At 37.9% G+C, this 16,960-nt stretch overlaps 1 protein-coding gene across 2 annotated transcripts; it reads left to right on the top strand.

The window, feature by feature from the left end:
* The first annotated feature begins 13,164 nt into the window (after window positions 1–13,164).
* On the top strand, window positions 13,165–16,949 carry LOC149380704 (Photosystem II reaction center PsbP family protein). Of its 2 annotated transcripts, none has more exons than XM_089630408.1 (3): window positions 13,165–13,516; window positions 13,597–13,822; window positions 16,634–16,949. In XM_089630408.1, the coding sequence occupies exons 1-3, from the start codon at window positions 13,210–13,212 to the stop codon at window positions 16,947–16,949; spliced, it is 849 nt and encodes a 282-aa protein (XP_089486534.1). In that variant the 5' UTR covers window positions 13,165–13,209. The 2 variants fall into 2 exon arrangements, with proteins under 2 accessions (XP_089486534.1, XP_089486533.1); XM_089630407.1 differs by having other exon boundaries at window positions 13,166–13,516; window positions 13,585–13,822.
* Window positions 16,950–16,960: the final 11 nt, after the last annotated feature.

The following is a 16,960-nucleotide window of genomic DNA, read 5'->3' as shown; positions in this document are numbered from 1 at the left end:
CTTGTCAACAGACCTCGTTGGGTATGCCATTATTGTGGAAGAAGGGGCCATATTCGACCTTTTTGCTATCGGTTATATGGGAGAAATGTTCATCAGCAAAAAAAAATTCACGGAAATACTCATCCTCGTCAACAACCCTCTACTCGGTTGGAATGGAGAGTAAAAGACACATCATATCGTGCCAATATCGCATACACATCTCTAAGTGCATCCACCGGTAGCGACTGGTACTTCGATAGTGGATGTTCTCGCCATATGACAGGTGACCATACCTTTCTGACCAACGTAAAACCTTACTCTAATTGTCATGTTACCTTCGGAGATGGAGTGAAAGCCAAGATTATTGGTAAAGGTCAGCTTAATTACCCTGGTATGTCTACCCTGGTATGTCTTGCTTGACTGATGCTTTGTTGGTAGAAGGTCTTACTGCTAATCTTATCAGTATTAGTCATCTATGTGATCTGAATTTGCGTGTCAATTTTACTCGTGATAAGTGTGTGGTGATAAATGAGGAACAGGATGAACTTATGCGAGGAACCAGATCTCGTGACAACTGCTACATGTGGTCCCCCGTTCCAAACACTCAGTCCAACAACTGTCTCATGACCAAGATTGACGAAACCAAGCTGTGGCATCAAAAACTTGGTCACTTGAATCACAGGAGCATGCAGAAAATTTTTTCTGAGAAGGCCATTGTCGGTGTCCCCAATCTAAAGATTGTTGAAGGAAGAATCTGTAATGAATGCCAGATTGGGAAACAAGTCAAGAAGTCTCACAAGATGGTGCAACATTTTACCACATCTCGTGTTCTGGAACTTCTTCACATGGATCTGATGGGATCGATGCAGGTCGAGAGTCTTGGAGGGAAGAGATACGTGTTTGTGTTTGTGGATTGGGTTGATTTTATCCGTGAGAAATCTGACACTTTTGCTGTTTTTGAAGCTTTATGCAAGAAGGTTCAGAGAGAAAAAGGAGAAAGCATCGGCAAAGTGGTCAGAATATGGAGTGATCATGGGAGGGAATTTGAGAATATGAGTTTTGCTAAGTTTTGTACTACAGAGGGGATAGCCCATGAATTCTTAGCTCTCATCACACCACAACAAAATGGAATTGTAGAAAGAAAAAATCGAACCCTTCAAGAAATGGCCAGAGACATTCCGTCACACTTTTGGGCTGAAGCTCTCAATACTGCTTGCCATATTCATAATAGAGTTACTATTTTTCCAGGTACTTCTCTCACTCACTATGAAATATGGAGGGGGAGAAAGCCAAATGTGAAATACTTCCATGTCTTTGGTTCTGTTTGTTACATCCTTGCTTACAGGGATCCTCGACGTAAATTTGATCCTAAAAGTGATGAAGGTATATTTCTTGGGTACTCTAGAAATAGCCGGGCCTATCGTGTCTTTAACAAACGCACTAAGTCTATGATGGAATCCATAAATGTGGTGGTAAACGATGATCATGATGTTTCTAACAGTACTAATGATGAAGATGAAGTTTTTTCCTAGTAACACAGATGTCAGGACAGATGCTGAGAACTTTTTGGACGACATCTCTTCTGGAAGCCCTAATGTCAGGACGGATGCTGATGACAAAGTGAGTGACATTATTCCGAATGAGGGGTCTCCTCATGTGACTGAACAAAGAATCCCTTCCAGGAGAATTCAGAAAAATCATCCTGCTCATGAGGTGATTGGCGAGATTAGTGAAGGAATGAGGACTCGCCCAAAACCCCCTGTAAACTATCGGGAGACGATTAGTAATCTTTGCTTTGTCTCTAAGATTGAACCTAAAAATGTGAATGAGGCTATTGATGATGAATACTGGGTTAATGCTATGCAAGAGGAACTTGTTCAGTTTGAAAGAAATGAAGTCTGGGAGCTAGTTCCTAAACCAGAAAATGTGAATGTCATTGGAACTAAGTGGATTTGTAAAAATAAATCTGATGAGCATGGCAATATAACTCGAAACAAAGCTAGACTTGTGGCGCAGGGTTATACACGGGTGGAAGGCGTAGACTTTGATGAAACCTTTGCCCCTGTTGCGAGACTTGAAGCCATCAGACTCTTGCTCGGCATCTCCTGTCATCAGCCCTTCAAACTTTTCCAGATGGATGTTAAAAGTGCTTTTCTCAATGGGTACTTGAATGAGGAAGTCTATGTGGCCCAACCTAAAGGCTTTGTAGATCCCAGCTCACCTCAACATGTCTACAAACTCATAAAAGCTCTCTACGGCCTTAAGCAGGCTCCTCGAGCATGGTATGAAAGACTAACTCAGTTTCTTATGTAGAATGGTTATACCAGAGGTGGAATAGATAAAACCGTGTTCATAAAGAAGGAGGATGGAAACCTCATGATAGCCCAAATCTATGTTGATGATATCGTCTTTGGAGGAATGTCGAACAAGATGGTGGATCTTTTTGTTCAACAAATGCAGTCTGAATTTGAGATGAGTATGGTTGGTGAGCTTAATTATTTTCTGGCCTTTCAGATCAGACAAATGATTGATGGTATCTTTATCTCCCAAAGTAAGTATGCTAAAAACTTAGTAAAGAAGTTTGGCTTGGAAAGAGCTTCTCACAAGCGGACCCCCGCCGCTACTCATGTCAAACTTACTAAGGATGATCATGGTGAATCTGTTGATCAAAGCCTCTATAGGAGTATCATTGGTAGCCTCATCTACCTCACGGCCAGCCGACCAGATATAGCCTACTCTGTAGGTGTGTGTGCACGATATCAAGCTAATCCCAAAGCTAGCCATCTGGCCCAAGCAAAGCGAATCATAAGGTACATCTCAGGAACTGCTGATTTTGGCCTTTTGTATACTTATGATACCTCATCTACGCTAGTGGGATACTGTGATCCTGACTGGGCAGGTAGCACGGCTGATAGAAGAAGTAACTCTGGTTGATGTTTCTACCTTGGAAACTGTTGTCAATGGTGCCCACAAGAAGAGTTGTAGTCTTTATTTTCTACATTTGATGTAATAAAGTCTCACGAAGACTCTTGCTTGTAATTGCTTATTCATTAATAAAAAGTTGAAACGTTCATTCGTTCTTCCTTGTCTGTTTGAAGCTTAATGATAAAACACTAGTCTTTAGTCCATAAACAAACTTAACAACTTACGAAGAGACAAATGTATATTTGCATGAACAAACTCTTCGTAGTTTGCTTAAAACGATATATTCCCAATCTAAGGGTCAAAGGACTATTGACCTCCGTACGATTATTAGGAGAATCTATGATGTCTGGTTATGGGGCATTGAGAGTTGGAGACTCTATAGTTCTTCTAGGTATCTTCCGAAGGTACTGAATTGACCAGTGCACTTCTACAGACAAAATAAGAACAAACCATTTAACCTCTTATGTCTCGAAGTCACTACGTATGAATTGCATCGTGCTTACCTTAATCCAGAAATGAGACATGCCATTTCACAGCTTACGTATTCTCATTTGAGAAAGTCAGAGTTCGGACTCACTATGTGATTCTGAATAGGGCCTATTGGTGAAGTACTAAGTTGTGAGAATGTCATGAGTAACTTTGTGAAGTTCTCATAGATATGGAATTCATGTACAAGATTGTTGAAATGCAATGTATATCACCTCATGCTTTGTTCCTTGGAATGTGAATAAATGAACTGGCCAGTGTCCAAATTGAGTCCTGACTCTTTTGGATGAAACAATGTGACTTGTTAGCTCCTCGTCAATACATTGTTTCTAACTTATTCACAAGCGACAAAGGAGTTGAGGAAATAACAGCTAGAAGGGTAAAATGGTAATTTCGTAAATCCCGACTAGCAGATGATATTCATGAAGGGTAAACATAGATAATATTCAGTAGATCCGCTCATCATAATTTGGTTGAATTCTTGAGTTGAAAATAAATTCATTTGAACCGAGAGATTTTCAGTGTCAACTCTTTAGTGGAATCAGTTGACATTAAGCTAAAATTTGAAAAGGTTTGTGAACTTTTGAGTCCAAGTGTTTAGCTCAAGCTTTGTTCATTTGGATCCATGAGGTCACTGTCACAAATCACATCGAGTAGGAATAGTTAAACTAGAAGCTAAGTCAAAATAAGAACGAGACGAATTTTATGAAAATTGTCATAAGGGTAATTTTGTCTTTTTGGACATAGGATGAAATGAATGTCAATAAATTTTTTGACAAGGTCATTTGATGACTCAATATCACTCGGCCAAGTTATTTTAATTTGGCCTTGTGGATTAATTTCATTTCATAAGAATTTTATTGAAAATTCTTAATGGGCATTTTTCATGTTGTCATGAACAAATGAAAAAGCTTCTAGAAGCCCTTTCTAGAAGGTCATGGGCGCCCAACATAAAGAGAGAAAGGGAAATTATTTTGTGCATGAATGTATCGAGATACTTGCCAAAAGAAAAAGAGGAAACAAATTTCCTATGCATAGCAAGAGGAATTTCGGCCAAGCAAGTCAAAGGCAAGGCAAGGGAATAAAAGAGGAAACAAATCCAAGCCTCTAGAAGGCTGCCTTGGCCGTGTGACATAAGTGGGAAGAAGGCAATATTTGTTCATGAATATGTGATATTCTATAGAAGAGGAACCTACCTTATTGAAGGTGAGACCTCTCCTATAAATAGGAGCCTCATTCTTCACATTTCATTCATCCCAAGTTTTAGAGATTGAGAGCTTCTCTCTCTAGCTTGGCCGCCCCTCTCTCCTTCTCTCTCTAAGTTCTTTTCGTTTTTGTTTTGGCACCTAGGTCCTCATTTGACCTAGCGAGTTTAGCTCTTCGACTTTGATACTTGTTCTTGAGTCGTAGTGTTTAAAAGTGCCCACACACTAATTCCTATTTTTCTCGAGTGATTCTTGTGATAGAAACCATCGTGGTTGCTCGAGTTGGCAAGGAAAGAAGAGAGACGAGCTGCGAGGGAGACGAACGTTTTCAACCTTCCGAAGGCTCATCAATGTTCAAGCTTCTAAAAAGGTTAGTAATCTTTAATGCTCATAATAGTTTTTATTTACGTGTACTTGCTCTTTGTCTAGGTTAGTAAAATCGTTTTACTTGTCAAAAGAAAATTTTTAAAATTTCGCCGCTTACTGAAGCGTTAAACTTTTTCTTAAACCCTAGATCAATTCCAACAGAAACAATCTCATCTCCTGGTTCAACAAGAAGCAGAACTGCATTTCCTTGTCCACAGCTGAGGCTGAATACATTGCTGCAGGGAGCAGTTGTTCAGCTCCTCTGGATGAAACAGATGATTGCTGAATATGATGTTGGACAAGATGTCATGACATTATTCTACGACAATATCAGTGCCATCAACATCTCAAAGAATCTAGTTCAACACAGTAAGACCAAACATATTGAGATCAGACATCATTTCATTCGAGATCTTGTGGAAGATAAAAAAAATCAAACTCGAATATATTCACACGGAAAAACAGCTCGCAGACATTTTCACAAAGGCTTTGGATGCTAACCGGTTTGAAAATCTCATATCCTCTCTAGGATTGTGTGTAATTGATCAATAGTAATTACTGCCTTGTGGAAGGATTTTTGGTTCCTTCACTCATGTTATCAAAACCGATAACTCTCTGATTTGTGTTGAGAAAGTTTGCTCATGGGCCCATTTTTCTGGTTGGCCCATTCGACTAAAGTGCCGGGCTAAAATGCCACCTGTTCTTTTCTTGGGCCTAAGGCGGACCATGGCCCATTCCTTGCTACGACGTCGTGTTATTTCGTGCCATGCTCTCTTACATGCAGACGGTTGCGTTTTCGAGAAAAACTGGGAAGTTACCTCTTGCCTTTTTCTTAATTTCTCGCATTTTTCTTCGCCCCTCTTTCACACTATCTCCCTTATTTGCGCTTTCACCTCTCTCGACGGTTATTTGTGTGACAGTTGTGTTCAAATTCCTTTCAAAATGGTTGGGACTAGAAGCGGGATCATCACTACCATTCCTCCCAAGAAAGAGAAGACCGCGATGAAGGCGAAAGATGTTAAATCAAAGGGGCCTGGGCTGGAGAGTAATAGACACGGTGTCCGGGTTCGAGGTTTGCGATCCAATAAACGCGCCGATGGTCAGGCCGGAGGTGCGATTACTGGGTCAATTCCTCCTGAGAATCCCTCACTCTCCGCCGCAAGAAATGCCATCCTCAAGAAAGCATCTCTCTCGATCACTGACATTACTGGAGATGTAAGCTCCAACAGTTCTTCTGAAGAAGGAAGAAAAGATGATGCTGCTGCCGAAGAAGAAATTCTCACTGGTGGGTCTCCCATTGAGAGCCCTCACAAGGTTGTGCAAGGTAACCCTGAAACCTCTTTTCCCCTGATGAAAATCCTAGGGACAGTGAAATGTCTCTCTCCTCCATGAACAAGAGCCTCCTCCAGTTGATGCCATTGGTGGCATTCTGGGTTTAAGTGGAGATGTCGCGAAAGATGTTCCAACATCTTCTTCTCTGAGGCAAGAGAGGAAGACTGATCAAGTTCAGAATGATGGGGAGAATATTCTTGCCTCACTGAAAGAGAAGGTCCTGAAAGATGACGACGTCTGCATTGCCACTCTTTTGTCAGAAAAGAGAAAGAAGAAGAGAAAGTTGACTGAAGAAAGTGCTCCTGCTGCTCCCATCCCTGCAAAGAAGAAGAAGAAGAAAGAAAAGGTGGGCATGATAAAGAAGCGTGTAAAGAAGTCTGCTGGGACTCCTTTGAATCCTATTGACGAGGTCCATGAGGTTGAGGAAGAGGAACCGATGATTTCTCTTGGTTTAGGGAACAAGAGATCTGTGGGAAGGCAAAAGCTCCCAAAGAATGTCTCTGCTGCTCCTATGGACAATGTCTCATTCCATAAGGAAGATGGTGTCCTCAGATGGAGATATGTGTATCATCGAGCCATCTTTCCTGAAAAGGAATTGTCTGCTGAGGCTCTCAAGATTGATACCGTCATTGAGCTCTTGCACGATGTTGAAATGCTCAGGACTGTCACAAGCATTGGGGTTTACTATCCGGCTTTGGTGAAGGAATTTATCGTCTATCTCTCCTCGTCCTTCGATGCTCCAGACGATGCAGAATTCAGAAAGGTCTTCGTCAGAGGACATTGTTTTGAGATCTCTCATGGTGTCATCAACGAGTACCTTGGTCGAGGGAAGATCATTACTGCCGATCGGGTTCCCTCTCTGGACATCATTGCTCAAGAAATTATTGGTGATGAAACCAAGGTCTGGCCTTCCAAGGGGACTTTGCCATCTGCTGATCTCACTGCCAAATACTCCATTCTTTATCGCATTGGCATCGCCAATTGGGCTCCCTCCTCACATGGGTCGAGTATCAAGGCGGATCTGGCTCGCCTAATCTACCAGATAGGTACCCGTTCCTCTTTTAATTTTGGTGATTTTTTCCTTGACCACTTGGCGAAGCATGCCAAGTCTATTTGCAGTGAAGCTTCCCATAGGTTTTCCTTCCATCATCAACGGTATCCTGCTGAAGCAAAACAAGAACATTTTGCGAAGTACAGATGTGGTGGGCAAAAGACCTGGTGTTCTCAACTTCAGTCACAAATTGTTTTAGGGGAAACATGTTCGAGACCTTGTCAGACCTTCTGTCGCGACATCTGACATCTCTGGGAGCAATTTGCATTTGGGTTCTATGACAGAAGAAGTTCAGAGGAAACAAACTTGCTTCTAGAAGCTTGATTTGGATGTGTGACATGAGGAAAAAGGGAAGTAAATATTTGCTTATGAATATTTGATATTCTATAGAAAAGAGAAAACTACCTTTTGAAGGTAATCCTCTTGCTATAAATACCCCACCTCATTCACAACTCACAACACACAATTTTAGAGATTGAGAGCTTCTCTCTCTAGAATAAGTGACCGTCCATCTCTCTCTCTAACCCTTCTTGTTCTTTTGTTTTGGCACCTAGGTCCTCATTAGACCTAGCCTTTGTTTTAGCTATTTGGCTCATAGACTTGTTCTTGAGTCATCGTGTTTAAAAGTGCCCACACACTAAATCCAATCATTCTCTTAAGACTCTAGTGGTAGAAACTTTCGTGGTTGCTCACAGGTTCAAGAAGACTAGTGGGAGAGGCATGCTGCGTAGGGAGACAAACGTTTCAACCTTTCGAAGGCTTCTCAACATTCAAGCTCCATTCGAGGTTGGTACCGATTAAAACCTAAATGTAGTTTTAAAATATTAAATTATATGTTCATGCACTTTGTCTAGGTTGTAAAATCATTTTACGTGTTTTAAAGAATTTTTTATATTATGCCGCGTCCTAGTAGCGATAAATCTCTTCTTAACCCTAGATCTTCTCCGACACATCATTGGTAGTCTTCTCTACCTCACTGTCAATCGTCCTGACATAGCCTATTTTGTGGGGGTTTGTGCTCGCTACCAGGCTAATCCCTAAACTAGTCATCTGTCTCAAGCCAAGCGTATTGTGAGGTACATTTCGGGAACTGCTGATTTTGGTCTTCTATACACTTTTGATACCTCTTCTACTCCTATGGGATATTGTGATGCTGACTGTGCAGATAGCACTGTTGATAGAAGAAGCACATCTGGTGGATGTGTCTATCTGGGAAATAACCTTATTTCCTTGTTTAGAAAGAAGCACAATTGCATTTCTTTTTCCACAGCTGAGTCTGAATACATTGATGCTGGAAGCAGTTGCACACAGTTACTTTGGATGAAACAGATGATTGCTGAATATGGTGTCGGACAAGATGTCATGAATTGTTCTGCGACAACATCAGTGCCATCAATATTTCAAAAAATCCGGTCCAACATAGTAAGACAAAGCACATTGAAATCAGGAATCATTTTATTCGGGATCTTGTGGAACATAAGAAAATCAAACTTGAATATATCCACACTGAGAAACAACTTGCAGACATCTTTACAAAAGCTTTGGATGCAAGCAGATTTGAAAATCTCAGATCCTCCCTGGGATTATGTGTGATCGACCAATAGCTGTTGTTACATCATATGTTAACTTTATTTTTTAGTGCAAGTTGTTTGGAAAGATGTCGGTCGTCATGTCTCTACTTCTGCTGAGACATCTTTCCTCCTGTGTACAGACGTTTTTCAGGCAAGTTTCCAGTATTGACAGATTGCCTCGCTGGTGTCTTCATTGTGAGATATTGCCTCGTTGGTGTTTTTATTATGAGATATTCGTATGAGGCTGGGTAAGGAAACCCTAGATACACTTCCAGGCCTGTTCAGCTGCTATAAAAGCCATGCGCTTCCCCTTGGTAGTCTTGACGCTTTTGATAAAAACACTTAGAGCTCTTAGACATGCAAGACCGGCGGACTGGGAGGCTTTGTGTTTTGTTGATCGCGGTGTATTCTCTCAAACACTATTCCACAAAGATTGAGTGTCTGTGAGAGTTGGGTTTTGTGTTCGCGTGATTGAAGGTTCACGAACAGCTGAAGACTGAAAGTCATCCAAGCACAGGCGGTTGCTCGAAGGGTGGAATTGAGACGGAGCTCAAATTCAGGGGGAGTCCCTGACTAGGTATTTACTGGTGGTAATAGTCTCTAGGTTTTATTGATTCGAAGATTGTAATCATATATAAACCTTGTGTGTACTATTGACTACAAGATAGTGAAATCATTTCCACTGGCAGAGTGCCCCCAGACGTAGGTGTATTTCACCGAACTGGGTAACCATATCGTGTGTACTTTGTTTATTGCACTGTTTGTTGTTTATCCATAATCTGTGTTCAAGCAAATTGTCGGACACATTGTCAATACATTGTGTGCGACATCTTGTCTTTGTGACTAATCAGAATTTCAATAGCAATTACAGAGATTTGGAGAGATGATTGTTTGTGGGTTCCTTCTCCTTATTGATAATTTTTCTCTAATTTTTGCTTCTGCGTTCTACATAGGTTTCTCATGGGCCCATGTCACTGGATGGCCCATTCGACCTTTTTTCTAGGCTAAAATGTTTTTTGACATGAGTTTGGGCTGGAGCTGGACCAAGGCCCATTTGGTTATTCGTCGTCGTATTGATCTTCGACAGCTCCTCAAGCATACAATTGACGGTTTGTTATTCAAGAGAGCCTGGGAAGTTACCTCTTTTTCAAATTTCGCTGAAGCCACATTTCTTGATTTCTCGCCCTTTACTCACAAAATTTCCTTGAATTATGTAACCACCTCTCTTGACGGTTATCTCTGTGAAAGACATCTAGCTACTTTACTCAGTATGGTGGGAACAAGAAGTGAAATTAGCACTACAGGTTCCGATAAGAAGGAAAAGTCAAAGATGAAGGCGACGAATGTCGGAAGAAAAGGGGCTGAAACCGAAAGTAATAGGCATGGCGTTAGGGTCAGGGGAATGCAACCTAGTAAGCGTGCCGATGGTGAGTCCGGAGGTGCAATTATTGGGTCGTCTGTTCCCCCTCCAAACGTCTCTCTCACCGCCGTAAGAGAAGTCATGATGAAGAAAGCTGCTCTCTCCATCACTAACATCACGGGGGAGGTCAGATCCAATAGTTAATCTGTTGGGTCCCCAATAGGCCGGCCCATAGCCTCCTCCAACCTCTATAAATACCATCCCCCTTTTCACTTGAAGGGGACCGTGGGAAAAATCTCTTTTTTGGAGAATTCTCTCTTATCTCACCGTTGTCTTGTGATATTTTAAGAGTTCTCTCCTCCTCTCCAAGCTCGGCTCAGAAATCCGAGAACCCGCCTTGACAACAGGGAGCGCGTTCTAATTCTGAGACTCGAATTTTCACAACGCACAAGCTGCGCTCTTGCTTCTTGACCCTTGAGTTAGAACGCTGAGCTACGAGCGGAGCGACCCCTCTAAAATCTTCAATAGAAGCTACGAGCAGGGTACTCCTCTAAAGCCTCAAGTTCTCAACCTCCGAGTTCAAGATAGCAACAACCGCCACATTGAACTACGTTCTGCCTGATCCCGAACTGCGGGTACGTAGGCAGCCAACATTTGGCATTGTCACACCCTCCAATACACACCTCCGGGTCAGGAGGGTGCAACTCGTTGTTCGGCTTTGGATCAAACCACCCGTAGTTTTAAATCGTTGTTCATTTTCGTGCGACAACACATACCATAGTTCATCTCGTTTTGTGCTCAGTCAATTGCAAATTGGTTATTACAATATAAATATATTATAGACACATGTTAGAAATATCATCCATGAAGTTCATTGGCATTCAGCCTCTTCACTATCTATTCAATGTAACATACTCAGATTCCATCATGGATTGAGTTATCATAGTTTGTATGGAGGATTTTCAAAGCCGTGCATCATATCTCAAAGTAAATATAAATACATTAGTGGTTTTAAAATATCCAATTGCTCGCATCAGTGAATTATTTAATGGATGTTGGGATATCTCGTATGAAGTAAATCATAGTCACGAGTGCATCTTCAATTCTTTTTCTTTTATTTTATTTTACTTTTGTTCTTCAATTCTATTTATGGTTACTAGGAAATCAAACAGGAAATGTAGAATGTGAGACTTTATTTCGACAAACTGAAAGCTGACAATTTGATATTAAAAGCAAGGAAAGAGGAGGTTTTTTGGATCTTCTCACAATTGTTTCCCATGTTTTCCCTAATGTTCTCGCAATTAAGTCAATTGCAATTTCTCATTTTAGTTGATAAGTAAAGAGTTCAAAAGGGTAACGCCGGATACGAAAGCAGTTCACGAGTCTTTTTGAGGTTGACACAGAGAATTCCGGTGGGATAAGGGAAGGATAGAGGTCAACTCTGTTGTGGGTTTTTGCTTGCGTGTATACGTTTGTTGTGTGTATTGAGAGAGAGAGAGAGAGAGAGAGAGAGAGAGAGAAGAAGAAGAAGAAGAAGAAGAAGAAGAAGAAGAAGAAGAAGAAGAAGAAGAAGAAGAAACGCTTTCTTTTATTTTCTTATTTTTTTATTTAAAGTTTATTATCATTAAACAATACAAAAAATAACTAAAAGAGAATATGATTGTTAATCTGGTCCGTCGATTTGAAGTAGGTAGTAACGGTGGAACCAAAATCTAATATTAAGTATTTTCGCCGACGAAAAAAGTAGATAATAAAGTGTATCCAAACTAATATATTATGTATTTTTGCCGTCATTTCCTCTATTCATAATTATCAATTTTCTACGGATGATTTTTAATTGTTTCAGTATTAAACTATATGTTATACCTAGTTACAAGTTTTCACCAATCTTTTTTTTGTTTTTGTTTCCTTTTCTTTTTAAAGTGTAAAACTTCAAATCAGTATATTAAACTATATACATTTTGTCACATTTATATATAAAATTCAAAGAACTAAATAGTATAATTTTAAAGTAGTAAAATTTGTTATTTGGAAATTAAAACAAATATAACTAATGGTTTTATCTTAAAGTTTTCTTATAAATAATTTATGAATACTTATATTATGTTTATTCATTAATACATCATTTTTTGTTACAAATGAAATGAACTGAAAAGTTATTGATGGAAACTGCTTCGTACTTATTGCTATTTGTTTATGTATCCCTTGATATTTATGGAAATAAGAGCATAAATTGTTGTTTGGGATGGCAAAGTGGTGTTCATAAACAAGAGCGCTCTCCAATACGATGAAACTACAAGGTCAAACCTTTACATGTTAGATGTCGATACTTCACTCACGTGTTTTTTTGTAATTGCACCGACATTAGAGCTCTCACCTAAGTTTCAACATGGTTTCGTCGTAACGGTTTCAACACCTTTAAGGCATTTTCTCTTTGAAGGAAGCAGAGACTATTGTCTTATGTCTTTGCTTATCGTGGACTTTGGAGGAGAAATTATCTATCCACTTTGTGGAGTTAGATAGAAGAGGTGACGTCCATGTTTTAAAAAGACATTCTTTTTTTTTAAGTTTGGGTCTAATTTATTTCTTGAATTAGTTTTTTTTTTTCTATCTTTCTAGAATAAAGTGGTTAAATAATTATGAGGCTAATTTGAATAGCCCATAATTTAATTTTTTTACGCATTTTTATCTTTTCATGTACAATTAACTCATTTGACCGGAGGATTTACTCCCACCATAGAATTTGTATATTTCAATTATACTTCATCATCTATATAATAGTATGGATTCTATTTAAAAATAAAATAATAAAAAAAAACCCCTCTAATTCCCAATGGATAACGTTAACGTACCTGTGAAACGCAGAAGATAGAAATAAGCTTATTCTCATAAACGATAATCTGAGCAAAAAAATCAAAAGAAACGATAACATACATGCCATTGGCTCGTTGCTTTCCCGCATCCAAAACGCACCTACTACGAACCACACGATCTTCCGGCGAGGGAATGGGACCGCCGGAGAGGCCTCCGGCAGAGCAATTCTCGCCGCTAGCGTCAAAATTCCGGCGGCGGCTCTTCGTTGGCCTCGGCTCGGCTTCTCTCGTCGCCGTCGGCGCAGACTTCGCCGGAACCACTAGCTTCCTCCTAGGGCTATCGCCGGAGGCTAGTCGGAGCCTGAAATTGGACGTGATTTATCCAATCGGGGGCTACAGTCGATGCATTGACACGAACGAAGGGTTTGGTCAGTTCATCTTAATTTACAACATTTAAAAAGAATGAGAGAGTGATTATTAAATTAAATTGTTGAAGGAAATTGGACAGAGTTTATATATCCGGCAAGATGGGTTGGGGATCAGAGGCTGTTGTACAGGGCGGCAGAGAGATCGGAATTTGAGAGGTCACTTGACCTTCCTTCGTTAAACAGTTCAGAATCTGTTGGCCGTCGCCGCCGGAATATCAACGAACCGGTCGTTGCTTTTGGGCCACCTGGTTCGACCGGCGAGCTCAACGTTAGTGTCATTGTTTCCCCGGTCTCTCTTGATTTCAAGTAAACTACCCCTCTCTCCCTCTCTCCCTCTCTCACACACACGCATTCTAAACTAAAAGGGCTTCACAAACCTTATTTTATTTTTTTATTATTCACACCAGAATAATCATAATCCAAATATTTTTGACTTGCAGAACTTTAATGTTCGGGTCCTATAGCTATCTGACCAAATTGAAACTTCATTTTTGTAAATTAGCTAACTTTCGTATATATAGCTATATAATGTTAGGTTACTATAGCTATTTAACCAAATTGAAACTTAATTTTTGTAGATCAACTAATTTCGTTATATATTGCTATATGACCATTAAGACTATATTACCCTTACTGATTAACGGAAATAAAAAAAATAAAAAAAAAACGGTTTGATATATCATCGAATCAAGAAGCTCTACAGAAGGAAAAAAAAAATATATATATATATATATATATATATATATATATATTCAAATTTTTCTCTTAACCATAAATTTGAATATAAGAACTTGATGCCATTGAAGAACAAGTTTTTTCACGAAGTGAAGATTCAAGGTATGCATGTGTTGTCGAAATCGCCGTGTTTTTTTCAATTTGATTGAGAAATTAGGATTATGTGAAATTTGGGTTTAGGAAACCCATAGTTTATTCTCATTCATTTATGTTTTTTTAATTCAATATAAAGTTATATATGTTTATTTTGGTTAATAGTCGTTTACGTCAGTTTATGTTCGAAAAAACAGAAAGTGTTACGAATCGAATTCTGAGAAACATATCAAAAGCTAGAAAATAAGAACAAAACAAAAAAAGAACAACATCAAGAATCAGGAAATGAGTCATGAAATAATTTACAAAATTGAATAATTACTTGAATCTATTCTATATTTTCAAAATCAATATGCTAATTATAGTTTATGTTGTATATTGAAAATAAAGCATTCTAGTTTAAAATTGTTCAATTAAATGTAAATAGGAATTGGTAGAATCAACAATTTTTAAAATCAATATGCTAATTATAGTTTACGTTGTGTATAGAAAATAAAGCATTCTAGTTTAAAATTGTTCGATTAAATGTAAATAGGAATTTGTAGAATCAACAAAATATAATGCCAAAAATAGAAGAAGAACGTGAAGATTGAATGAGGAATAAAATGATTTCAAATTTGAATACTTACTCAAACAGTTATGGATCTCAATTAATCATAATGGCTCTATTTGGCATAACTTATTAAGTCTGATTTTAGGTTTTTTCGTGAAATCGTATTTAAGTGTTTGGTCAAACTACTTTTTTTAAAAGATGAAAAATGATTTTCAATATTTTAATTAAAAAACTAAAAGCTTTTTGTACATAGCTTTTGTTTTTTTCTTATACTTTTTCTCCCTCCTAACTATTTTATTCTCTTACATTAACTTTTAATTATCTTTATATGCTTTTATCAAATAATTTTTTTGATATCACCAAAGTTTATAAGTTATTTTTTACAATCTATAGATGCCCACTTTAATATTTTTTTTATATACATAAGAATATATTATTATTATTATTATTATTAATTACATTTTACATAAATAATTATTAATTACAAATATACTAATTTTACCAAACACTAAATCTGCTTCTGCTAACAGTTAAAGCTATTTTATAAAAATTTACCAAATACATGTCTGCTTTTTAAAACATTAGCTTTTTTTTTTGTTTCTAGCTATTTTATAAAAATTTACCAAATACATGTCTGCTTTTTAAAACATTAGCTTTTTTTTTTGTTTCTAGCATAGCTTAGTTGGTAATTCTATACCATCTCCAAAGTGGAGGTTAAGTTGCCTTAAAAAAAAGCATTTCTTTTTAAAAAAAGCGCAGCAATGTCAAACAGAGCCTCCGTTGCTTAGATTTTGGAAGAAAATAAACAAATTATCCTAATCAGCACCTAATATTCTGATTGGGATAAAGCCATTATTTTTTTTTCAAAAAAAAAAAAGAAGTAATACCAAAATATTAAAAAGGTTAAAATTGGAATCACTAAATTCAGTTAAATTTTCACATCAGTATATTTGGCTATTATGTTAAAAGATTAAATAAACAAATTATCCTAATCAGCACCTAATATTCTGATTGGGATAAAACCATTATTTTTTTTTCAAAAAAAAAAAGAAGTAATACCAAAATATTAAAAAGGTTAAAATTGGAATCACTAAATTCAGTTAAATTTTCACATCAGTATATTTGGCTATTATGTTAAAAGATTAGAAACATTGATTAGTCTACAATTCCAACTTTCAGGTAACTTAGTTGGCATAAATTTTCTTTTAAGTTTTATGTAAAGAAAGGTATACACATTAAGTTTTTTCGATAAAATTATAAACAAAGTGTCTAAATTTGTAAATGTATGTAGGATAACTATATTAAATTATATTCGAGCATCATATACACATTTAAAAAATTTAATAAAACTTCAATTTTTTTCTTCTAAAGTTTGAATTCATATTATATTTTTAATTGATCATTATTAATTAAAAATGATGATAAGGTGGTATACCACGTAAGATAAATAAGGTGGTGTCAAAATAATTCTCTCGTTGATAGGTTCGAATTATTATCAAATTAATTTAAAATGATGGTCTAAGTCACGAGTTATCATCCTAATAGACGTTTATTTAGTTTATACAAATTGTGGGTATTACCTGAACTAGATGATAATTGGAATTGGTATCTAAATTTCATATAATGAATTTTGTTCAACGGTTGTTAGGTGTTGAATTTCATAAAACAAAATAAAAACGAAAAAGACAAATAAATTATCTTACATTATATAATGTTTGAGGACAATGTTGACGCAGAATCGAAGCTTTTGGGGGACCAAACGAGGTAGGCGAAGCAGTGGTGAAGACAATTACAGGGTCAGGTAAGAGAGGCGACGTGAAGGGGACTCTGATCAGGTCGACCTTAAGAGAAGACACGGCAAGAAACATCAAGTATTACGAGCTTGAATTTAGGGTTGAGAGCCCTTTGTTTCAGAGGCACAACGTCGCCGTTTGTTGCGTTCGTGGCGGCAAGTTATTCACCCTCAACGCCCAGTCGTCGGAATCCACGTGGCCCAAAGTGAAGTCCGACTTTCATACGATCGCTCATTCTTTCGTGCTCATCACTTCTTGATTGTGCTCCAC

Source organism: Urtica dioica, chromosome 11 (genome assembly GCF_054948205.1).
Source record: "Urtica dioica subsp. dioica isolate 48M chromosome 11, U.dioica_male_clone48M_v1_H2, whole genome shotgun sequence".
NCBI classification, from domain to species: domain Eukaryota; kingdom Viridiplantae; phylum Streptophyta; class Magnoliopsida; order Rosales; family Urticaceae; genus Urtica; species Urtica dioica.
This window is presented reverse-complemented; position numbering and strand designations above follow the sequence as displayed.

Coding starts and splice junctions, on each gene's coding strand:
- LOC149380704 (XM_089630407.1), top strand. CDS start 13,210: ATGCCATTGGCTCGTTGCTTTCCCGCATCCAAAACGCACCTACTACGA. Junction 13,517..13,584: donor TGACACGAACGAAGGGTTTG/GTCAGTTCATCT, acceptor AAATTGTTGAAG/GAAATTGGACAGAGTTTATA. Junction 13,823..16,633: donor CCGGTCTCTCTTGATTTCAA/GTAAACTACCCC, acceptor ATGTTGACGCAG/AATCGAAGCTTTTGGGGGAC.